The sequence below is a fragment of the Mytilus galloprovincialis genome, chromosome 2 (assembly GCF_965363235.1).
Source record: "Mytilus galloprovincialis chromosome 2, xbMytGall1.hap1.1, whole genome shotgun sequence".
Taxonomy (NCBI): domain Eukaryota; kingdom Metazoa; phylum Mollusca; class Bivalvia; order Mytilida; family Mytilidae; genus Mytilus; species Mytilus galloprovincialis.
The window spans coordinates 81,312,004-81,338,370 of NC_134839.1; the positions used below are offsets into that span (position 1 = coordinate 81,312,004).

Here is a 26,367-nt window from a genome sequence, read left to right on the forward strand (position 1 = left end):
ACTTTGGATTATAATAACCAGACAGTGATCCCCATCGCTCTGAATTTAAGCCTCCCAATGGGTTTTTGATTTTTGATTACTTGGCCTTTAAAGTGACGATATGGCCAAAACATTGGATAATGAAATTGCTTGGAACCCCCGCCCCTTTTAGAGCATCAAGTGTTTTGTCAATCAAGAAGCGACGATCTTATGTGTGTGTAATGTTACAAAATGTATATATTATGATAAAAAATAAAAGGCACATTTTATTGAAAATAAAATTAATATTTGTACCTAGATGTTATTGGGTATTTAAAATCCAAGGAATGACCGTCACAAATTGCGTTCTGATCATTTCGTCTTTCATGTCACAAAAAGCGATATCAGGATGGATATGGTAGTATAGTTGATGGTGTGATGATTTTGTATCTACGGTTAGATTGTTTACATTGGTTACAGTTCGGTAGAAGCATTATGTTATGCATTGTATATATACCTTAATAAAACATAGTAAAGAATTGGATGTTTCGCGGGTAAACTTTGGGTCAGGTCAAACGTGAAGGGGTGTTCCAAAGGAAACTGTCAATACGAGTAAAGAGACACTTTGGAAGAACACCCCTCCTATAATAATGGTACGGCTACCATTGGGGTATAAAAGCAGGAGATATTCCTAGCTCAGGGTCGATTGTCACAAGTCTTCGTAGACATAAGACCAAGGTACGGTACGTTTATATTCGAGATCGATGTCTCTTATATATTAGATATTGTGTTAATATTACTATAGGACTATAGTATAGGACAAGTGTGAGTCTGTGTGACCACCTTGTAAAGTACATAATTGTACCAGAGTAACAAAGACAAGTGTGTAAACTTGTAGGGTGCATTATTGTACCAGGAGGACAAGTTTGTTCCTGACCCAGGACAAATTTGTAAGAGAGTACAAATTTGTACCAGTGTATATATTTTGAGTAGAGTATTTATAAATAGTTTATTAAAGATTGCAAAGAGCAGTTGTACATATTTTGGTTCATTGACGTTAATTTATAAATAAAGATTGTTTGTTATATATTTTGTAAATAGAACAATTTTGGATCCAGTATCAAACTGGTAACGAACACATTCTAAATAGAAATAGACACGCTTACCCTGTGTACACGTTACAATGGTAACATTGTTGTTGCATCAGATGTAGAATCCATCGCTCCGCTTGGCATAATTTCAGACGACACTTGTCCGCAGGCCGAAGCCGCAAGCCGAAGACGAAGACTTTTTACGAATAAAAGTCCAGAACACTTTTCTGCAACTTATCTATCTTGTTTGCATAAACTTAATGAAAAAAAAAATACGATCACGCACATGCTTCGGAAATTATTTTGCGTTATCCTTACATCCTTACCTGTTATATTCAGAGACCTCCGAGTTGATCTGCTGGTCAAAATGGTATGGATGCTGCTTGAGCATCTGAACATACATGCAAGCTACACCACTGCCTTAATGGTCATATAGACCCTTACGTTTCTAGTTTTTAAACATCATTGGTGTTCATTTCAAACGAGTGAAAGCAGTTTGCAACTATTGGCTATAAGGTAGGTCGCACAAAAGGAAAAAAAACTGTTAATTTGGTGTAATATAAACTCTAATTAATAACAGTTCATTAACATTGACATTTGAGCGGTTAATACAAATACGTACATAAAAAATGAAAATACTATGAAGAGTTAAGACAACGCAATTTTTGCAAAATTTCTGGTATCTTGTTAAATAAAAAGCCTGAATAAATATTTTCGTCCTAGAAGAAGGGAATACCGTTGCCAATATTTGGTTTCTTATGATTTACATTATAGACAACTATGGATTATTAAGGATGTTCGCTTCTATGTTTCACAATGACACGCATTTTTAAAAGACTGTTTAAAATTAATAGTATAAAGATAAAGGCACTGAAAAGCAGAAAAATAAAGGGTCTGTGTGCTTGTTTTCGAGATATTGGCCATAGAAAGTTTGGAGGGAAGCGATTCGTTCTAGACTTTTTATATATTTGAAACTAGCATTATTTTCTTTCATAAGACTATGAAAAAAATAGTAAAGATTAAATAAGATTTAAAAATAATGGCTTTTTAAATAATATCCTATAAAATTATGATTGAAAAAGTAGGGATCAGAGGGCAAAATATTTTTTTGGCATTTCATGGATAAAATTAGAGGATTCCGAAAATGTGACAAAAAAAGCAACGAACATCCTTAAGCTACTAGAGAGGCTTACAAAACATCGACACTGACAACTTGGTGTGAAATACTTTTTGATATACCATTAAATCAGTTCTGTCTATTAGAAGTGTAACTGGAAAATAGATATGACGAGATGTGGTATGAGTGCCAATGAGACAACTCTCCATACAAATCACAGTTCGTAAAAGTAAACTATTATAGGTCAAGGTCCGACCTTCAACACGGAGCCTTGGCTCACACCAAACAGCAAGCTATAAAGAGCATACAAATTACTATAGTATAGAACCATTCAAACAGGAAAACCAGCTGTCTAATCTATATAAAAACTAGAAACGAGAAACACTTATGAACCACATCAACAAATGGTAACCATTGAACAACAGGTTCTTGACTTGCAAAAGGTGCAAACAAATGCATCGGGTTTGAAAGTTTTAACAGGCGCCAAATGCACTCTAAACTCAGATTATAGTGTAACATCAGAACATAGAAAGACAAAATATAGAATATCAATCAAACGACATATAAAAAAAAACAAGTGAACTTACACTGAACGAATAAATTTGATCTATGACACAATATTAATACAAAATTAATAAAACCAAAATTCGGGCTAATCATTTCTAGTTATACGTTGGTTTACATGTCGAAATGTACAATAATATTATTTAATTTTGCATTTCTCTGTCTTGGATGTTCTTGCATTTATTTGTACTGTATTCCCGTCATGTAATGTTGTCATTTTAGCTGTATATTTAACATTGCCATAAAGTGTGGAGGTTTGGGGCTATCCACAAAACCAGGTTCAACCCACCATTTGTTCTTACTGTGCTTATCCAGTGACATTTGGGGTATCACAATAGCAATGGCCAAAACAGTTTACCAAATTGCAGTTATATTTCTTCTGCAACTAACTGATCAACTGGTAAAATATTTTAGCAGATTGCTCAAGTGAAATGTTGTTAGTATGAAGTGAGTGCTGTAAAATCAAAAGTAATACTTACCATCCAGATCCAGTTAGTTGATATCTTTGTCATTTGTTTCAAACACAAAAATGACTTACTATAATATGAGTCACTGAATAAGAAGGTCTAATTTTGACATGGAAACTTCTATCATAAATAGATTTTATAAATAAATAGTTGAAAACATTGCTTTGTAAGTCTATAATTAATAGCTCCGTTTTCCAACAACAAGTTAGTGCATAATTGTAATTTGGATTTTTTTTTCTAAAGCAATTACTTATCTGCTACCATTAAAGGGAAATAATTTACATTACTGAAAATCAGCAAAATGTTGTCACAATTTTTGTCTGACAAATATCAACTTTCCTCATTTAATTTGTTTGTAACATTACTTTTATGATTATTAAACTTTTATCCTCTGTTTTGAAAAGAAACAATGAAATTTATTTTTAAGATGATTAAAATTTTGAAAAAATTGTAGGCAAAATCAGAAACCAGGTATCATTGATTAATTTTTTAGTGTACAATAACTCAATACAAATTATTTCCCTTTAATGCCAGCAGATCAATAATTTGTATAGAAAATATTATACGAATCATAATTACACAATAACTTTGTCTTAGAAGACAAAGCTATAAAATATTCATCTACAAAACAATGGTTTGAACTATTTATTTATAAAATCTATTTATGATAGAAGTTTCCATGTCAAAATTAGACCTTCTTATTCAGTGACTCATACTATAGTAAGTCATTTTTGTGTTTGAAACAAATGACAAAGATATCAACTAACTGGATCTGGATGGTAAGTATTACTTTTGATTTCACAGCACTCACTTCATACTAACAACATTTCACTTGAGCAATCTGCTAAAACATTTTACCAGTTGATCAGTTAGTTGGAGAAGAAATCTAACTGCAATTTGGTAAACTGTTTTGGCCATTGCTATTGTGATACCCCAAAGGTCACTGGATAAGCACTGTAAAATGTCCTGTATCAAGTCAGGAATATGACAGCTGTTAGCTGATAGTTCGTTTTTATGTATGTTACATTGTCGTTTGCTTTTTGTTGCACTTGTTCTGTTGTTTCGTAGTTTTCCTCTTATAGAAGTTGTGTTTTCCTTGGGTTTGTTTTCTTTCAATTGATTTATGACCTTTGACCAGCGGTATACTACTGTTGCCTTCATTTAGATGTAAAACATTATCAGAAAAACAACTGTGAACTATGAGTACAGAAGGTTTTTTTTATGAAATAGATAAATATGTTATTCATAGTACGAGAACAGAATTAAAAATCATTATTGATTTCAGATTTTTTTCCACGAACAAAAACGTGAGTGGGGGGAGGGGGGTAAGGAGAGAATAAATGAACATTATATGCCGCATTTTTGCGCCTGTCCCAAGTCAGGAGCCTCTGGCCTTTGTTAGTCTTGTATTATTTTAATTTTAGTTTCTTGTGTACAATTTGGAAATTGGTATGGCGTTCATTATCACTGGACTAGTATATATTTGTTTAGGAGCCAGCTGAAGGACGCCTCCGGGTGCGGGAATTTCTCGCTACATTGAAGACCTGTTGGTGACCCTCTGCTGTTGTTTTTTATTTGGTCGGGTTGTTGTCTCTTTGACACATTCCCCATTTCCATTCTCAATTTTATTAATTCATAACTGAAACCAAATTTTAATTAAAAAAAAAAAAAAAAAATTCAATCTGTCTGATTTCAAATTGTGACGCAAAGAGTATTTGGAAATTTCTATCTCTTCTTAATATTTCCGTTACACGTTCTCCTTGTTTAAGGTTTGTATGATAGATTTTTTTAAAATATTGTATTAGTTATTAGAATAATAGGTTCATAAAGATAAAAAATCTGAATACATTTAATATGGAAACTTTCATATAGATTAGATTACTGGTGTTATATAAGAAAGTTGGTTTCAATATATGTTATATATGCGGCGGTTTCCGGTTCAATCAATACTCTGATCGTTAATTGTTCTTCATCTGTTAGCAAATAAATAGTTGCATTTTTTAAGTGTCAATTTTTTTTTTTAACTTTCTGCGCTGTCCCCAAACCCGGATTAATTTAAACTATCTGTGCCAGTTATTGATAACTGCAATTTAGCGGCTAGGTCTTCTGTAATGAACGACTTCTGTGCTCTTTTATCAAAAAGAATGTCGGCATCTAAACATCGTATTCTCGAAATTACAGGATTAATTGTGGTTTTGAGCACGACATTTGTGGTCGCCTGTGAATGTAAAATTGTGTCCGATTCCTTCGCGTTGTGTTGTGTGGTACTAACGTTCACACTAGCTTCTTTATCTATTTGTGCATTATTCTTACCTAAACTAGTGTGATGACGAAAGTGACATTTCCTGCATGTTTTGTTTGACCTACAATCAACCAAGTTGTGATGTCATGCGGTCTTTATATTCAATTACTTTGGTACATTTTACCCGGGCGCGTGACTCGTGGCAATATTCGCATTGTTTAAAGTTGAAGTAAGTGTTTTGGTGAACCTTATTTTTGTTGCTATGACTTGATTGCAGATTTTCTGGTTTCATGTTTGTCAAAATTGCTGCAGTAGCTGTAGGATTTTCATGACTGTCTATTGAGTTATCGGCTTCAATGATATTTAATTAATTAAATATGCCCTTTAGTACGTCGGCCAAGCATATGTTAGTAGACTAGAATTCTCTTACAAGTTTTCCCTGGTAGTTTTTTCAATATAATTAGTACTAACAGTGCTCCGCAATAATTATCAGTTTGTCCTACGGATTCTAAACCTCTTATGCATATTTCAATGTTGTCTTAAAAATGTTGGAGGTTGAAAAGTGTGTATCTAGGCGATGTGATATCAATACGTTCCGGCATATACCTCTGTGGTGCTGACAATATCTTTCGTGTAATAGGGAAATTGCCTTTTCATAGTTTGCAATAGTGATCGCAAAACCCGTCACTGATGTAAGAGCTTCATCGTGAAGTAACGAACTCAAATGATTGAATTTTTTTGACGTTGCTTATGGTTGGGTTTGTATGCACGGCTGTTTGAAATAAGTCCCAAAATGACTGCCATTGAAGTATATCTCGATCGAAAGTAGGAGTATTGAACTCAGGTAATTTGCTGTATACACTTGTTAAGCTGAATGATGGGTGAAAATCTGACACGCTTTATGTGACGTCGTGTACATAGAGAGTAGTACCGGGAACACCTCATGTGCAATCCTTAACACCATCCCGTTTCAATCGATCGTGACACCATCGAATAAATCTTATCACCAAATGTATTAATGGAACAACCATTTGAAAATCTCGTTGATGGAGAAGGGACAGTAGGATACTTCCGGATTAACTATTTATTCTTTATCTGTTACTACGCATGCTTAGTTTTTTATAGCGGATTCGCCATGCGTGATTTATTTTCAAAAATCCTGCATTTATTTTGCAGAATAATAATTTTACATCCTGTCCTGTTCAAATTATTCATCTTCAGTTCTTACCTGACCAACTTATCAATTTTCAAAATCCTTCCCTGGAAACCAATGTTCCCAATGCCTGCCACCCCTGGCCTTTAAATTAAATGGTTGTCCAATTACCACGATCAACATGACTGACACCTAAAGTGGAATTGGTTTTACTTTCACGTCGGAAGCAGATAAGATCACCCCAGTTTTATGTGGAGTTCAAGTTGATCCGACTTGAGCTTTGTTTTATGGATTTGTTTATCTTTTAGTTGTTTCTGTGGGTTTTTTTTTTTTTTTTTTTTTTTTTTGCTATAGCATTTAAAGTACATCCTTAGTTTTGATTGTCGCCTTGGCATTTTCCCCATTTTTTAAAGAAAAAAATTGAAATGAATTAGTTGACAAGGCTTATCTGTAATATTTCAATTTTTATTCTGTTGAATCTTAACTGCTTTGATATAAAAGCAGCAGCTAGAGTAGTTAAACCTTTCGCTAGCCCGTAATTACTTATTATAGGCATGCATTGCATTTAACCAGTGAATCATGTTTTAAGTATGGCATTTTAATATAATCTTTTTTTACGGGGATTATCGTCATATTTTGCTTCTCTAACGAATATAATAGATGATAAAGTTTTGATTTTTCTTAGCTTTGATTAACTGGTAATTTGAATTTCAAAATATTTTCCTTTGTTATATTTATATATACGTTAATACATTGCATAAAGGTATTTTCAAAAGGCAGAAATTTCAGGGTTTTTATAGTCGTTAATTTTTTTTTTTATCATTTAATTTTTCAATAAAGTTCAAAATATTATGTGTTAATGTCTTAATATTAATTAAAAATTATGCAATATTATGTTTAAATGGGGATACACTATGAAATTTCGTAACTTGTTTATAAGCCATAAGTGTTAACCAAAACATCGAATTGTAATATGTATGAATCATTTTATAATATTAAATTCAGACCAAAAGATATATAATCTTATTTTTTTTCTCAGTAAACCAAATTACATTGGTATAAAGATACATACAATATGTATGTGTAAAGAATACTAACTTTATATAAAAGCAATACAGAGGCAAACATCATAAATTATTTGATATGGTAAATTAAATTACTGAATAAATATGTGAAAATGAATGAACATTGACCTGTTTTCTTAAAGGTAAGACAATACATGTTGTATGATTATTTAAAGCGTGATGCATGCGGTACAAACCATCGAAAATTATTGGTTCATTCTAAACTAACATGAACGTAAACTTCAACACGTAAATAATGCAAAACCTAAATATTCAATAGACCATAACTATGAGGAACTGAAACATGCTGAAGAAAAATGAGTTTGGTTGTACAAGTTAAATGGAATTATATGATTTAAAGGACACGTTTTGTTTGTAAATTTTAAGTTCATAAAATTATGAAAAAATACTTTAACTTCGATTAGCGGTATACTACTGTTGCTTTTATATGTTGCAATCCTACGAGCATAGGTGACCTTAAACGGTTTCGACAGTTCACCCTATCCCTTTTTAATTATTATGCTCTAAAAATTCTTATATTTTTAGCTTTCTAAATATTGTCTAGAATAAATAAAGCCAGTTCAATATTTTGAATTTTTATCGTAACTTAAATAAGATAAGCATGAGAGAAAATCATGTGTCTAGTTATATATACCAGACCTTAGTACTATATCGATTAAATATTCAGGTCATTGCATGACGAATACTTTGGATAGTTACCTCGAACCTTGTAATAAAGACCAGATATTTTTATAAAAGTAATCTCCACAATCATACTTAATGGCGCTGACAAGTCTTATATTCTTTGTTGCTGTTTTGGGTAAGTTTTTCTATAAGGTTTCTAATGAAATTTTTTTCTGTGCTGCGGTAAAATTTCAGAAATCATTGGATACTAAGGATTTAACTTCTTCTTCTTCTTCTTCTTCTTCTTCTTCTTCTTCTTCTTTTTCTTCTTCTTCTTCTTCTTCTTCTTCTTCTTCTTCTTCTTCTTCTTCTTCGTCTTCTTAGAAGAACTATAATGAATAAATTATCAATCAATCATTGCAGGAGATACTGAGTTTCTTGTATCAAAAGTAACATTGTACATAATGGTGTAAGGAGTTTTAGTGTAGTGATTGGTGAAGGTCTTGGTATGCAGTATGTGTCTGCTATCAAGACATTCTAACTTGTTCGCAGTAACCCGCTTGTCATAGTCTGCTGACAAAGATATTGGCCTAGAAAGAAAATCTTCTCTTATGAACAAGTTTTAAGATTTTGGGTCTACCAAAAGCCAGTTTGGGTTGCTCACTGAACAAACATGGGATTGTTTTGTTTGATCATTTTCTCTTTATTATGGAAAAGTAATTCTTGGTGAGATTTGAGATCAACAGATCCATACTACTCTGAGTATAGAGCTTCACTTATGTCAAACCGTAATTATGTATAATAAATATATTTATACATTTATAAATAGAACGAACAAACCATGGCCTATTTTAAGGGAGATAAAAACTTATTGTTAGCACAATTACATAGCCTGTGTATTTGAATTATGCCCAAACTTTATTGCTTAGTACTCTATTCTATATATTTTTACTTTTATAGCGACAACAGACGGTTTGAATTGCTTTGGACAATTTTGTCAAGGTAATGAGGTAAGTTGAATTAAATGTGAAATAAGTAAAATATAAAATGATAAAAAAATATATCTATGATGTCATACATTCTGAGAAATTTCTTATTATTATTATTCATCAAACACGCCTAAGGATACATATTTAGATACATGGACTTTTTCTAAAAAAAAAAAAGAGGTCAATAAAGATATATTTTAAAAAGCTTGCTCTGTCAGTCTGTGATGGACCAGCTTTACTTATATGAATAATGGGATAGTTTCATACATTTGACCTAAACTGGTTAATAAATCTCATCATCATGCAAAACATGACTTTTTTCTGTTAATAATAGGTTATAACTAGAAAGGTACCAATATTTCTTCATTGAATGAGCTTTTTGACAATAACTATCTGTTTAATGATGCAAAAGGTCAAACTTGAGAATACAGAACTAATTGAACAGATTTCTATGTATCTAACTGTAGATCTTCCATAATGCCAGTATATGGTAGAAATATGCTCGATGTATTACGTTTGATTTTCTTTGCCCAAGATTGAATATTATCGCTATTTTGTGCATTTTTCCTTTGCTTTTTTTTTGTGATAATTTTTCATATCATGCTTCTCGCTTGAGATGGAAAATTATCGCTATGAACTAAAGAGGCACGTGGCGTTGCTAATGAAATTGACATGAAATTGACAACGTCGTCATAGTACACCTATATTGCTAACAACAGAAATTAAATTATTTTTGTATTTTTTTTTCAGTACTGTTTTATTAAAATTCATGAAGGCAGTGGAAATTGTGTTATACCTCACGGAGTAAGTCCTGTATTTAATTTAACTTGTCTAATATGCATATGCAAAACTGTATCAATTTGTCATTGTTTTCTTCAATGCAGTGATAATTTAAAATGTTATCATTAAGAGACATTTTACAAAGCTGCTTTATCTAGAAAGAATTTAAATGCACCACTTTCACGTTATCTGACATGTCAACAACTGCTAGTAGTCCTTTGTTTAGGTTTGGTATTGAGAGGTTTAGCAAGCTATACAACCAGTTTTAATCCACCAAGAAAATGACTGTACCAAGTCAGGAATATGACAGTTATTATCCCTTCGTTTAATGTGTTTGAGTTTTTGATTTTAAAATTTTAAGGGGCATTCCGATTTGAATTTTCCACCTAGATTATCATTTTTATTACCTGTTTTTTGTTAACTTATGCTGATCGTTGTTATTTTACTAAGTTTCTTCTGTTACCTATTCTAATATCAGACTCGGAGTTCTTTAAAACTGTGTTTAACTTTACCTCTTTCTGTGTGGTTGTTTATTTCCCATTCACTAGAGGTATAGCAGGAGGTTTGAGATTGCATAAAACAAACCCGTTGTTTTTTTACGCCTGTCCGAAGTTCGGAACCTTTATTATTTATTTTTTTTGTGTTTTTTTTTTAATTTTGTGGAAATTCATTCAAATGTTTTGTAATCCTGTGTATTGTTCATTTTTCTGAACTAGTATTTACTATTGTTTACGGGTCAGCTGAAGTCCACCTCCCGTTGCCAGATTGTCTTGCTGCGTTGAATAGATATAAGAATATGTGGTAGAAGTGTCAATGAAACAAATCTACATCCAAATCAGATTTTGTAAAAGTAAACCAGTATATTCAAAGTACGGTCTTCATTTAATAACCCTTTGGGGCATTAAGGAGGTTCGAGGGTACAAAAATTTCAGAAAAATTATTTTACATTTTTTTGGCCCTAGATGACATTTAAAATGTTTATATCATTGAAAAGAAAAATCCCACCGATGATCAAAGGATCACTGTGCAACAATAACTTCAATTTATTAAAAATGTCTTAATTTTACAGCACCAACAGGGACACCAGCAATGCATAGGACTCCATCACGGAGGAGATCATTGTTACTGTCACGAACAAGCATGTGTTGATTCTATGGGTAAGTATAAAGAATCTAACTGTATCTTATTTAGAAAAGTATATCCCTTGACATTAAAGATATGTATAAAGCAATAAGGTAAAACAAATTGTCTCTTACATTACAAAATTGTATCCAATGAATTAAAAACTAATTGCAAAAAAAGTTCTAGAACGACTCATCTCTATCAGAATCTTGCATGACATTTTCGCCTATGTAAGTTTTGAACGTAACTGGATCTTACTAAGGTACTCAAATTGTAAAATGGGTAGGGTGCATATTATGCTTGATGGCATACAGAAAAATTAAAAAAAACAGAGGTGAAAAATTACTAACCAGTTGTTGGCATGACACGGATTATGTTCTTCTCATATATTTTAAGATGGTATGATACTAAACCTCTAACGGGAGGGATTGTGCTTGATATTCATATTATAAAGACATAATCTTTCAATCAGTTTAATTGAAGTCTGGAGCTGGCATGTCATTAACTGCTAGTAGTTTATGTTAATTTATGTATTATTGTCATTTTGTTTGTCTCTTTGACACATTAAAATAACATTGAGAAGGGAAATGGGGAATGTGTCAAAGCGACAACAACCCGACCATAGAGCAGACAACAGCCGAAGGCCACCAATGGGTCTTCAATGTAACGAGAAACTCCCGCACCCGAAGGCGTCCTTCAGTTGGCCCCTAAACAAATATGTATACTAGTACAGTGATAATGGACGTCATACTAAACACCGAATTATACACAAGAAACTAAAATTAAATATCATACAAGACTAAAAAAGGCCAGGGGCTCCTGACTTGGGACAGGCGCAAAATTGCGGCGAGGTTAAACATGTTTTATGAGATAGAAAAAAACAAACGCACAACAATACGCACAGTAAAACTCAGTTTAAGAGAAGTCCAAGTCCCGTGTCAGAATATGAAACAAAAGAAAATAAACAAAATGACAATAATACATAAATAACAACAGACTACTAACAGTAACTGACATGCCAGCTCCAGGCCTCAATTAAGCTGATTGAAAGATAATGTCTTCATCAGATGAATATCAGGCACATCCCTCCTTTTAGGGGTTTAGTATCATACCATCGTGAAATATATGAGACGAACATACCCCGTGTCATACCAACAACTGGTTTTAGAATAAATGTGTTTAATTCCGATGCAAAGACCCTATAAGTGAATCAATATTAAAGCCAAAATATGAAATCTTTGATGACCTGACAACAGTATCGTAACTATATGCTTTCTTAATATCCCTTCTTAACATTCCCTATTTCTGTTTTCAATTTTATGAAACTGGTCATACCTTTTCATTGTACGTTCTTTTAACAGTACTTCTTATATAAAAAGGTGACAGAGGAGAACTAGTGTAACTGCGTCAAAAATTGGTATGTCCATGCAAATTCACAAATCATGTGGTTGTCTTTTCCTTTTCATATATTCTGTCTTTTGAGAATTTGGAGTGATTTAACAATTATGTATAATTATATACTCTAGGCGATCTAGAGAAATTGTTATACAGTTTTGGAAATTTTTCTCCGTTGGAAATCGTTTTATGACTTCTAGATATATGAAATCGATTACTTTCGAAAGCTAATTCGTGTGTAGCACAACACTATGTATGTGGTAACAACGACCCTTTATGTAAACATAAAGTCATCATTTGTCGTAATTGCAAAACCCGGATTTCGATCAAATTGTTGCGTTTAAAAAGACATACTAGTATCATGCTTAAATTAAAAAGGGTTCTTTATTTGTGGTGTTCGATTTGCTAAGTCATTGTTTTCTGCGTTGTGTTTGTTTAACTAGACTAAGTGTTTGTCTGTTGGTCGTTGGTTGTTCATATTTAACCTTGGCATTGTCAGTTTATTTTTGAATTGTAATGCAAATATCTTATTTTGTGAAAGTCTACATATCTTTTTTTATCCATAGAAATGATCATCAACGTTCTTTTTTGTTGGTAATTTTAACATAAATAGGGGTATTACATTTTTAAAGTTTAATTTTAGATAATTTATTTTCTAATTCTTTATAAGATTAAATGATTCATAAATTATTATTTGGATTATAGATAAAATAATTTGAGATTTATATCTCTCAATGTGAAATGAGAAAATGTTTAATATAACTTATCATAGAGTGATTTATGTTTATTCTTTTGTCGAAAAGACATATATATATATATATATTATATTATATACAACTCGTCTATATCAACCCAACAATGTTAGATCTGTAAATTTGCTTTCGCAAATTTTTGGTTCTTCCCTCGCCGGGATTCGAACCCATGCTACTGTGATATCGTGACACCAAATCGCCTGCACTGCAGCCGTGCCGCTAGACCACACGACCACCTGGGCTCTCAAAAAAAGAGCTTTCGCTGGCCGTGTGTTACCTTTCCTCGTCAGTTTTAATCTAGCGGCGTACTACAGTACATGATATATAAGGCATGAAGATGTTATTGTTACAGATCAGCTAAATTATCTATAGTAAAGGATCCTACAAATTAATGCAATATACAGTCACAGAAAATAATTATATAATATATATATATTATCTTATGTTTTACGTTGTCATGGTTAGTTTATAATTATTTTGGTATAAAGTGACTCGATATTTGGCTTGATATTTGCTGTTTTATAAAGTATATATATTGTAAAAATGTATAGGAATTCCTTTAATTGCAATTTATACAAACTTGTTGTATGTAGTCAGTCTGTATTATTGTCTCATATTGTAATTTTTTTGTAGTCTCTTATCTTTCCTGAAATCTTGTAGATGTAAATATTTCCTGTAGTTTAAGAAGGTGGTTGTTTATTATTTTGTTGTTGTCCAGTGGTATGCAAACCCTTCTTTTATAAATGTATAATGTCAGTGAAACAAAACAATGAAGGTTACCAATGACAGGCGTACTAAATATTTTGAGTTATATTCATTTACCTATCCCAAAGAGCAAAGTTTTATAATGTAAGCCTTCCATTGATGAAAAGAAAGTTAACGATCACATGCATCAACCTGTATTGTACAGCTGTAATTTAGGTAAATTATTTTCTGTGTGTATTGATGAGAAGTCCTGAAGTTCAATAATTGGTTCAAGTAAACTCTCCTGATAAAACAAATCTCAATTAAAGTCAAGACAGTTACCCACATATTAAGCATTGTACACCAATTACCAGCTCAAAACACAACTAAACCAAATTTAACATAAGGGATATCTGTGTGTTAACCAAGACATAATCCTTGCAAGTCACTCTGGCTTAAAGCAGGAAGATGTGTTAGAATAATAGTTTTATTATAAACAATCAAAACATTTTTGGCCCTTGAGAAACACTCAGCATACAAAATTAAATTTTGAGTTCCTGTCTGAGCAAGTCAGCTTGCAACCTTCAGTGTGAGGAAGACTCTGCCTGCCCGACAATGCGCCAGCCAGGAAGTGGAGTGTCTCCACAGAGAGAATGAGAATAGACATCTCATCTGGAGCCGGGTTGTGCAAGGTCTGCATCAGGGGATAGCCTATGTGCTAGTAGAGTAGCAGGGGTCTATCAAACTGGCGCTGGAATAATTTAGATAAACTTTGTCCCCGAAATGCTTGGGGATGAATGAAATTTTAGAAATGACCAGTGATAAAATTCCATCAAGGTCCAAAAGATGGAACAGCTGAGTGCCCCCAAGGATTTAGGAGTGTGGACTTATTCACCTTCAATAAAGTCATGAGAGAAAAAAAAATTAAAACAAATACACCTGTTTACAAACTTTACATATTAAACCTTTATAATGTAAATACATTTTGTACTGATAGATAAAAACATCATAATGCTATGTGTTAGGAATTACCTAACAAATCTTGTGCATACTTAATGAAGAAGATGATACTCTTATATACCTGCAGTAACGTAACTATCAGAGCACCAGCGTCCTAGTACTTGACTAAATGGTCTTCAATATTTGCTTTAAAGGCTGTTGTGGCAGCTCCAATGCGTAAGCTATGACCATTGAAGTGATCAGGGTTGAAGCCACATAAACTATTAAGTACATGTTAAATGCAATTAATGAAATAATTTCTTTTCAAGGCTGAAAAATAGTATGAGATCAAAAAAAAAAAAACATCAGATTGGAGATTAGGGATTAGACTTTTTCTAATTTGAAAATATTTAATTATTAAGATATTATAAGGACACATTTGATTTTGTACTTTATGAAGTTGAATATCTATACCCTTCCTGGAGGGATCTGTTTTTTAGACTGTTTTTGTTTCAAAACGGTCATATCTTTATAAAATATAATATCTCCAATACATAAATTTACAGATGAGTCAAATTGTTTGAAGCATGAGAATGCTATAATATGAAATTAAATTCAGTATGCCAGAAAATAATATTCAGTATTCAATAATGAGAATACCAGAAAAATAATATTCACTATTCAACAATGAAAATTCTATAAAAATGATAATCAGTATTCGAATTATGAGAATGCTATAAAAAAAAAACACTCAATGATGAAAATGCTATAAAAATGATAATCAGTGTTCAAATTATTACAATGCTTTAAAAATAATACTCAATGATGAAAATGCTATAAAAATGATAATCAGTGTTCAAATTATGAGAATGCTAGAACATCAAAGTTCAAACATTAGAATGCTATAAAATTATCTTCAGTATTCAATGATGAGAATGCTGTAAAAAGGATATTCAATGTCAAAATTCTAAAATGAGAAAGCTACACCAGATCTATTAATTTGAACGTCATAGAAGATGCATTCAGTATGCATTTAAGAATGAGGATGAAAAACTGCCTGTATGTCAATCTGCCAGTTCGGGAATGTGGAGCAAGGGGTTTCCACAGAGAGGATGAGAATAGACATCTCATCTGCAGCCGGGTTGTGCAAGGTCTGCATCAGGGGATAGCTCATGTGCTAGTAGAGTAGCAGGGGTCTATCAAAACTGGCTCTGCAATACAGGCATGAGGATGTAATAAACCATATTCAGTATGATAAAAAAAAATTGAATAAATTTGTGAAGATGCCAATCTGTTCAATTTTTATGCAGTTAATAAATAAATCCTTGGCTAGAAGTTCTCATCATTAAATACATGTTATATGCAGTTAATATATTTAATAGTCCTTTCGAAGATTCTTATAGAGCAATAAAACCTATGTGCATACTGTCACTTACTTTGAATAAATAGATAACAGTAAAAAAAAGGGTGAACATCTTGAAAAAGACATACAAATGTATAAAACATCTCTTTATAATAAGTACAAGCCAGTTGTATGGTTCCATGGTGTAGACAGTTTTAAATGTAAGATAGTCCATCTAAAAGATGTATATTGTTTCAAGCATGCTAAAAATAGCAACGTCCCAATTACAATTGGTTCATAATCACATACTTCCTGACCTCTTTGGTACAGATGAGGCTCACAGTAGTGCAGTTTGTAGTCAATATCCTAAAAATGGTACTGATTGGATGGTTGGAGAAACTATGTCCACATGAAAATAGAATCTGAATATACTCTATGTTGTAGTAAGGAGGCTCTAGTTTCAAATGTTGTATGGTTGAAGTATCTGTTACAATCCTGTATGAACATGGGAGCATTCTGAATTGATAAACATGTTAAATGCTCATCTGTGCTTAAACCACGGGTTAAGGATGAAATATTGTTTAAAATTATCAAATTTCAAAGTGATACTACAATAAGAATACTGGCAATGTTCAAGTGTATATATCGGTATGATTGAGCTTCAGTTGATTGAAATGTAAAGTTTAAAATCCATGCCTGGAAAATGTTGGTCCCATTGAGATATAAGTTCAACTGTAATCCCGTCTAGGTAAGTTAATCACTTTAAAATCACAGTGTCCAATGTCTTTGTTTGTAAATCTGATGAAACTCAGTGTGCATACAGGAGGTGCAAGTCTCCATTTCCATAATGTTTAATATGCAAAAGAAATAAAGGAAGCCAGGTGTCAGTAATAGGCAATATTGAATGCTGGAATTCATTCTATGAATATATATATATATATATGTGTAAATGTAAAACAAAACAAAGTAACTGTTTTACCCATTAAATCGGAACTGAATTATACTAAATGTCAACAAGTGTAATTCCTCAACTTTTTAAATCAGTAAAATACCGGTATAAGGAGATGCAATATAACTTTAATATCTGTATAATCTTTATATTAAACACTCATATATAAAAAGAGGTATAAGCCATATATAGAATATACTATATACAATGTAATTGTCAGAAATAATTGAGTGTCTCTCAATTATAAAAACAAAAAATTGTAATAAACTACTTTGCCCAACATGGCCAGCCCTTAGATCATGTAGATTTGAATAAAATATCTTTATTTAATCTATCTGAGAATCATGAACTACTTTAGTAAAAGTGCAAGAGGTGGAGCAAACACTTATAACTGAAAAAAGTAAAATCACAAAAATACTGAACTTAGAGGAAGATCAATTGGGAAAGTCCATAATCACATTGCAAAATCAAATAACAAAACGCATCAAAAACGAATGGACAAAAACTGTCATATTCCTGACTTGGTACAGGCATTTTCAAATGTAGAAAATGGTGGATTAAACCTGGTTCTATAGCGCTAACCCTCTCACTTTGATGACAGTCTCGTCAGTTTCCGATATTTTTACATTGATGCGTTAAATAAACAGACACAATAAATATAATAGTCAAAATATGGGTACATCAGTCATCATCGTTTAACAATTTTAAAAAGAACAATTTAACAGAACACAAAAACATCTACTATCTACGAACACATTTATTGAGTGTCTGACGTCAGAAAATTTTAAACGTCACATAAATTTGTCGTTCAATGTGCGTACAAACAATTTTAAAATTATCATGGGAATGTTAGCATACAGGGTTAAAAAATCAAAAGTATGTAAGAATAAATTTAAGAAATAGACCGAGATTTAAACTAGTCCAAAAGTTATATATAGAATTTATAAGAATCCAAAAATAGTTAATTCCACTAAGCGATTGAATGATTTTGACGTTTGTGGTTCAACGTATATTGTAATTCATAATAGAAATATATCATAATGACATATAATAGAACAATATCATACTGACGGGATCTTTTAAAGTACAGAGTCACGTTATGAAAGAGAGAGACAAATAATAATAATAATACAATAATATATTATACAACTAATTAAAGATCATAAAAACCATATTATGTTTTCTGAATATGCATTTTAAATATGCGAAACAAAAATTATAATAAACTACTTGTCCAACATGGTCAGGCCCTTAGATTTTGAATATATAATCTTATTTAATCTATCTAGGATAATGAAACTACTTTACTAAAAGAGGGACGAAAGATACCAAAGGGACAGTCAAACTCATAAATCTAAAACAAACTGACAACGCCATGGCTAAAAATGAAAAAGACAAACAGAAAAACAATAGCACACACGACACAACATAGAAAACTAAAGAATAAACAACACGAACCCCACCAAAAACTAGGGGTGATCTCAGGTGCTCCGGAAGGGTAAGCAGATCCTGCTCCACATGTGGCACCCGTCGTGTTGCTTATGTGATTACAAATCCGGTAAATAGTCTAATTCGGTAGGTCACATTCATGAAAGGGAAGGGGATTGTAGTTACGACGTAAGGAACATATCCGATATCATTTGTGAAACGGTTATTCCATAACGGTCAACCAACTCGTGATGGCGTCCGTAAAATTTACGAAGAGATGATTTCAACTTCACCATTTGGAACTCTTGGTTGAATAGCTTCCTTGTGAGCAGTAACCCTCTATCAAGAAAATCATGATAGGAAATGCAAGCACGGGAATATCGTATCAATTAGGAGATATATACCCCGTATGCAGGTGCTGCTGGAATGTTGCTACTTAGAAATGGAAAGTTCACAATTGGAAAGCTGAAATCATCTCTTTTGTCGTAAAGTTTTGCTTTCAACCGACTAAATGTTCATTAGGTGGAGCAAACAAAAATAACTGAAAGCGGGAAAAAAAACAAAATTAAAAAAAATGAAATAAATAAATATAATACACAACTTGTTAACTTATTAAAGATAATGAAAAGGATCCATATTGGATGTAGCTGTTTTCTGAAAAAATATTTAAAACATGAATAAAGTGCATATAAACATGATAAAATTTTCATATAAACCAGTTAGATCAGTAAGTCTATTGTTTGATTGAATTTAAGAAATTTCAAAGAAAATTCGAAACACGATACATCTGGGTATAAGAAATAAAATTCAGTCCACATATACTTGCCTAGAAACAGTTGTTTGAAAGTATCTCTCTGTATGGTCAGGACTCACATGTACATACGGATCCCAAGTCTGGTAGTAAGTGGATCTGCTCTGTCTCATAATTTACTGTCTTACACAGTTAAAAACTTTACAAGTATAACCAAATATTAATTATATTGGTCACCCATACTCAGATTATCTCGATATTATAGTGTACATGTACTAGGTACTACACAAGTTTGCAAACATTGAAAACTCAGTTGCGTATGGGTTAATAAGATCCAAAGGTGAATAAAAAGTTTATATACAAAGCTGTAAATAAAAGTCTCAGTAGTAGTTGATCAGTGAATGCAGCCACAGTGAGACAATGTTAAGGTAATCCAAAAAGAATAAAAATGAAAAATGTTTATATCCAGTAGTTTAAAATGAAATAATATTAAATTGAATAATAGCACTGTAAACTATATCAACTAGCCAGACTGCTGTGAACCTAGAAAGTGATTATACAAAGACCATGCATATGGCTTCACACACAGATTGGGTACATCAAATCATACAGTGGGAGGAGACTGACCTCACTTAGCCCTCAGAAAGATATACTGATTGCTGTGCAATAAATTTTATCAGATCTTTTATCATAATCTGCATTTCCTCACCAAGAGTAATTGTTTGTGACATGTATCTGATTAGGAAAAGATTAATGTTTGTCCTGGTGAGACTCCATAACCTCAAAGTGTCAAATACCATAGAAATTTTTCTCAAACTAAAACAGGTGGTCAATGATGTTAAATGTATCAAGGATGTCAGCATCTTTCACCAGATAATATTAATTATACTCTTGTTTGTATAAACAAAACTTATATTACATATAAGTAAAATATTAATATGCGACTTTGTAAAACATAGATGTATTTATTTAAATTTATTTATGGCTTTTAAATATTGAAAACCTCATGCTTTTGAATATGTACGACAGACGCGTATTTCTTTGATCAAGATTCCTCTGTCAACACTGAGGTTTTGACTTAACCAAACCTTAGTCACTTGGATAGTCAGTTTTCCTGCCGAAGGTCGATTGTTTTCGCCGATTTCGTTTGCCAATAAAAACTGATCGCCACGAAATAGACAATAGTGCTAAAAGATGAGTTTTACACCAATCATCCAATCATTTTATATTTCAGTTTTACACCAAGTGCTAAAAGTTGTAAATCGAATGTATACGTGTTTAATTCATTGACAATCTTTTATAGTTTTGGAACGACTTAGAGCTTGATATATTTGTTAGAAATCTTTCTAATAAGAAGACTGCAAGTAGACCTCTACATAGCTTTTCATATGTTTTTGTGTAAAGTAAAAAGTTTTTTTGATATTTTTTTGTTGACACCCATTTCATATTGTTCTTACGACAGGCAGAACTGCATTGATAATTGTCACATCTTGCTTTTTTTTTCAGTCAGACAAGAAGCTACACCTGGTCCAACTAACGCCCCACCTATCGCAACAGCCGCCCCAACTGTCGTCACTGTCGCCCAAACAACAGGTAAATTACTTTGGTTCATAGAAATGCTCTAGGTTAATTCGTCGAAAACTTCTTTTTAATTACGCTTTTGATATAGATATTGATTTTAATATGGATGGCATCTCAAGTAATCGCCTGAATTTTGTATCCACCACTTTTGGTCGACAGATTTGTACGGATTTGTACACAGTTGGTGGCGAATTTGAACTAAACAAGAATTGTATCAAAGAACTGTATTACATTATACATATATGTCTACGATGAGAAGTTTTAAGGATTATAAAGACGTGCGCCTTGATTTGGTAAAAAAAGGGAAGGAGATGCGAGTAATTTTCAGGTACATTTTATGTGATTATACTTCTTATAACCTTATGTATTAGTTAATTTATTGTGATTTACAAGCAAATCATAAACGATATTGTTTTGGACTTTATTTTCAGGAATTAAATCATGTAGCTTAAAAACCTTTAGTGTTCAAAATCTGAGTGTGAACAAGGAGGACCATGTTTCATCCTACATATAATATTTACACGGGAGTTTCGGTTTTAAAAAGGACAATAAAGTTTTGGTGAAAACTTCAAAATTGTACATTATACATGGAAATGTACAAAATAAATAAAAAATCAATACAGTAAACAAGATTGTCAATTTTATGACACCATAATACATACATAAAAATGACCGATTTCAAGAATATGCTAAAATTCGCATTGTATGTAGATTTGCTTTGTTTGATGGGTTAAAAAAAATTTCAAAACTAACTTTTATGAATTGAAAACTGATATTAATTAGTAAATTGACAAAAGAATCTATTAAAGATACTCAGATATGATTAAATCAATAAATTATATGAAAACTAGATTTATATCGTATCAAAATTAACTTAATGACCCTTCTCATCAAGGTTCGGGTTATATTTGCAATATTTTTTTTTTTTTTTAACAACATTATATATTTATTCATCAAATATGCTTGTTACATTGTTACACCAAGAAACCAAGCTTTTCTTGATGCATCCTGTAATATTCCACCGATTGCCCAGGTTAGCAATCAGCTGCTGGTATATCTGTATATATTATAATAATATGTATAAATTTCTTGAAATACAACATTTTAATACATTATGTTTTATTCTATCAATCGTCTAAACTTCTTTTTAGTGACTTTAGTAATGGATTAAGTTTCATTGTTCTGTTTTCGTTGTATCTTTTTATGTATTCTCGAACAAAAATTTGAAAAACATTTAGCTTTGTCAATTTCTGATTAGATACATAATATGATTTGTATATTGAAAAACCTAAGATTGTTAGGAAATAATTCAGACCAAAATAATTTTTGTCTGAATTATATATCCAAAGACTAATTGCTTTAATGATACTCTAAAATTTAAATTTGATTTACTCATGAATACTTTTTCAAAAATTTTCTAAAAATCGACAAGAAATAAAAAAGTGGTTGTAATCTTCTTCTTCGTTACATACATTACATAGATTGTCATTCGTCTGTTTCCATTTAAACAATAATTGTTTTGTTGGTAAAGTTTGTAACCCAGTATATAATGTTTTTACCCAGTTTATAAAAGATTCATTAAATCCAAAATGTTTCAAAGTGATTAACATAAAATCCCATTCTAAAGAATCAAAAGCTTTAGTAAAATCTACAAAAACTATTGCCCCTTCAATCGAATATGCATCCGCATAATCAATAATATCTTGAATTTGTCTCAAATTAAAACCAATAAATCTGTTTTTAATATATCCTGTTTGATCTTCATTAATAATTTTTGGTAGTATCTTTTTTAAAGGTTGCGCTAGAACAAGTGACAATAGTTTTAAATCTACATTTAGTAAGGAAATTGGCCTATAATTATCTAATAATAAATTATCCCCCTTTTTGAACAATAATGTCAAAATACTAGTACGTTGTGAGTGCGATAGACTTCCTTTTTCATTACCAGTGTTTAAAACTTTGACTAGAAAATATCTTATTTTTTCCCAAAACATCTGATAAAATTCAACTGTTAGACCATCTAGCCCTGGTGCTTTATTTAATTTCATTGTATTAATAGCTGAAGTACATTCTTCGATTGTTACTTCTCCGTCACAAACTAATTTGTCAACATTATTTGAATTATTTTCTAATTCAGTTTCACAAATATAATTTTCGACTAAATCTTTTTTTTTTTTTTAAACTGTACAGTTTTTCATAGTATTGTTTAATTTTTGTTAATAAATCGGCCTGGTCTGTTGTTATATTTCCATTCTCGTCACTTAGTTTATTTATCGACCTTTTTACCTGTCTTTCTTTTTCTAAACCTAAAAAATATGCATTATTTTTTTCCCCATATTCAACCCATTTCTCCCTTAACCTAACCTGTGCGCCTCTAGCTCTCTGTTCGTATATCTTACCTATTTTTATTTCTAAATCTTTTATTTTTTCATCTAAATATGCATCTTCCTGTGGTAATGCATCTCTTAACTTATTTTTCTCTTCCAGGTTTTTTTCTAGTTCCCGACTTAATTCTCTGTTTGCCTTTGCTTTATTCTTACAATATGCTATGCTTACCTCCCTTATTTCTACTTTTAAAACGTCCCACAATAATTGACAATCGATATTATTATTTCCATTAGTATATTTATGAATAAGATTACTGATTATCTCTTTGTATTTTTCCTCTTTTAAAATAGAGTTGTTATATATTTGCAATATGACAATAACGTATATCATAAAAAGTTAATCATATGTATATGTCTACCTTCTATACATGCATATCAATGCGACCGTGTGACGAAAAATTATAAATTTCTAATGGACATTTTAACTCCGACGTAATAACCTTTGTAGGCTCCAAATTCATCCGTTGACCTGTTTGTTTGATATTAAGAAAAAAATAAAAGAATGTCGAATGATAACCAGTAATACTCCCAACCAAGGACCAAAATCCATAACTCCCAAATCATCAATGAAAATTATTGTTTTCTATTCCCTGGGTATTTCTGTACACTTTTTTATTTACTTATTTTTCTGTCCATCACTTTTCCCGATATTCATAATAAAAATAATTATTGACTTTACAAGTAGTTCATTTAGATGCTAACGTTTTGATTTTGTGAACGATAATGGGAAATAAAAAAAATATATTTTAGAATTTTTTTTTAAACTACATGACTCACGACTGTTTTGTAAAAAGTTATATAGTTACATTTATTTTAAGATACAAATGGTTGAGTAAATATATCACTTTTGAGATAGGCATTCTTAATTTGTCGTTTAATTTTTTCAGCAGTTCCTAGAATTGAAGTATTCACATGTTTTGGAACAACATGCATAACACCTAAAGTAAGTACAAACTTTGACAAACTATTGTGTGTTTCCATCGAAATACCGATATCCAAGTTTCATCATTTCGTGGGTACAGTTTTAAGGTAAGGTAACTTTTTAAAAAATCTGTTTCTTTCATCATACAATTTTGCTTACGTTGTTGTAAATGCTTTTATTAGTAATTTCAGATCATTTTCAGCATACATCAAATAATGCTATCAATTATGGAAAAAAAAATTACGTAAAAAGTCGCGACAATAGCTTTCTTCCTTCATTTTTCTCAATAATTGGCATCCATATTACTATATTGATAGAATGTCAAGGTTACAGAATGAGTTTAGTTTTTTTATAATTATTTTTAATATGGTTTATATGGAAGAATGAATGAATAATTATTTAAAGTGCATCCTGAATAGACATAATATAAATACAAAAAGTTATGCTCATTTATATTTTCAGCTAGTCATACAGACTAACGAAACACTGTCATTTTAAAACATGATTATATTGTGTAGCTACATTTGTATACATATATATAGTTATTCACGATATTAATTGTCAAGGAATGTTTAATCTAGACGTTTTTAATTTAATGACAAAAACAGCATAAGATCATTACATTTTTTTTTATTTCTGTAAAACTATTTAGTTGAGATAATATTCTATAATATTTGTTTCAATCAATAATTTGAATGATTTATCTGAACATTGCCATTTTTAGGTTTGTCGTGTGATGTTCGTAAACGCCATTCCTATAAGTGGATCCTGCGAATTACCAAAAGCCGTAAGTCAGCTATTTCGTTAACAGATAGAATGAAAATGTCTTTCGTAAACTTTTCAGTGCCAATTTGTTAACAAATAGAATAGTGAATACATAAACTACATAAGTGTTCTTACAGACAACGTTATACTGCTGGTTCTTCCAAGTGCTCTACTGAACCTCTTTCTAACTCATTAAAAACAATTTCATCAGCACTCGAAGACAGGCATCGAAGTTATTATGGAACAAACTTTTATTGGAGTGATGTGAATTTGATGAGGATAATACACAAATCCAAATAACTCAAAAGAGTATATACAGTCTTATTGGCACTCATACCATGTTCTCTTAATTCTAAGACTCCTTAAAATCATCTTGCAATCGTTATAAAACATTTTACTTCCCTAAACTTTGCACAAGTATTACCCATTCCAAATAAATGACAAATTGTAAGAGTTGGTAATTTCTTTTTTATGAAAAACAATAACCAACGTAGATATAAGTATCTTGTTTTTGGAAAAAAGTAAAATCACAAAAATAGGAAGAGATAATCGTTAAAAAAAAACCACTCTGATTATGTGTTGTCTTTAGGTAAACATTGCATGAAATGCAATCAAAACCTTGTGGGACTGACTTGATATATAAATGTTCCAAGGCTGAGAACTACCTTTTTTGATACACAAAATATAGTGCATTGATCATAACGTTCTATACATACTATCCATGAACATTTCTAAAAACAATTATCGATGTAATATATGCTCAGGTATTCAAGGCACGGAACGATGTCAAGAAAATAACTTAATTTTTGCAAGGTGCAGGAATCTAATATATGTTCTAAATATATAAATTAATGTCATTTTTAACCTCAGCTTTAAAAATTTAAGTCATCTTCCTTTGTTTAGAATAGCTGTTAAATCAACATCAACCAATGCAAATTTTATTTTTTCTTCCCATTGATCAATTGAAACAATCTTTACCGTTCAGTGCTTTCAAGCACTTTGATTGTTTACAGTTGTTTTTCTGTTTGAATTTATCTTTTTTAGCATGTCGGTGTTAGTTTATTTTCGTCTTATGAGTTTGAATGCCCATTTAGTATGTTTCGCGTCTCTAGTAAACGTATAGAATATTATGGTCTTGTCAATTTTCCGTTAATTTTACACGTTAATACCAAAAACATAAAAAAGAATGTATGGCAAAATCCGATTTCTATTCTGTCATTTTACAGGAATCCTCGTAATTAATTAACGGATAAGAAATCTAACTTATGCCAAATCCATCAAATCGATTTTTATTTTGAAAA

At 31.4% G+C, this 26,367-nt stretch overlaps 1 protein-coding gene across 1 annotated transcript in view; it reads left to right on the forward strand.

Annotated features, from left to right (window-relative positions):
* Positions 1–8,347: 8,347 nt before the first annotated feature.
* Positions 8,348–26,367, forward strand: part of LOC143064571 (uncharacterized) — a 32,430-nt gene continuing 14,410 nt past the window's right edge. Inside the window, exons 1-7 of the mRNA XM_076237484.1 lie at positions 8,348–8,476; positions 9,241–9,290; positions 10,020–10,073; positions 11,119–11,206; positions 20,918–21,004; positions 24,267–24,322; positions 25,026–25,088. Of these exons, the coding sequence (XP_076093599.1) occupies positions 8,437–8,476; positions 9,241–9,290; positions 10,020–10,073; positions 11,119–11,206; positions 20,918–21,004; positions 24,267–24,322; positions 25,026–25,088 (438 nt within the window). The 5' untranslated portion in view covers positions 8,348–8,436. The remainder of the gene's footprint in view (positions 8,477–9,240; positions 9,291–10,019; positions 10,074–11,118; positions 11,207–20,917; positions 21,005–24,266; positions 24,323–25,025; positions 25,089–26,367) is intronic.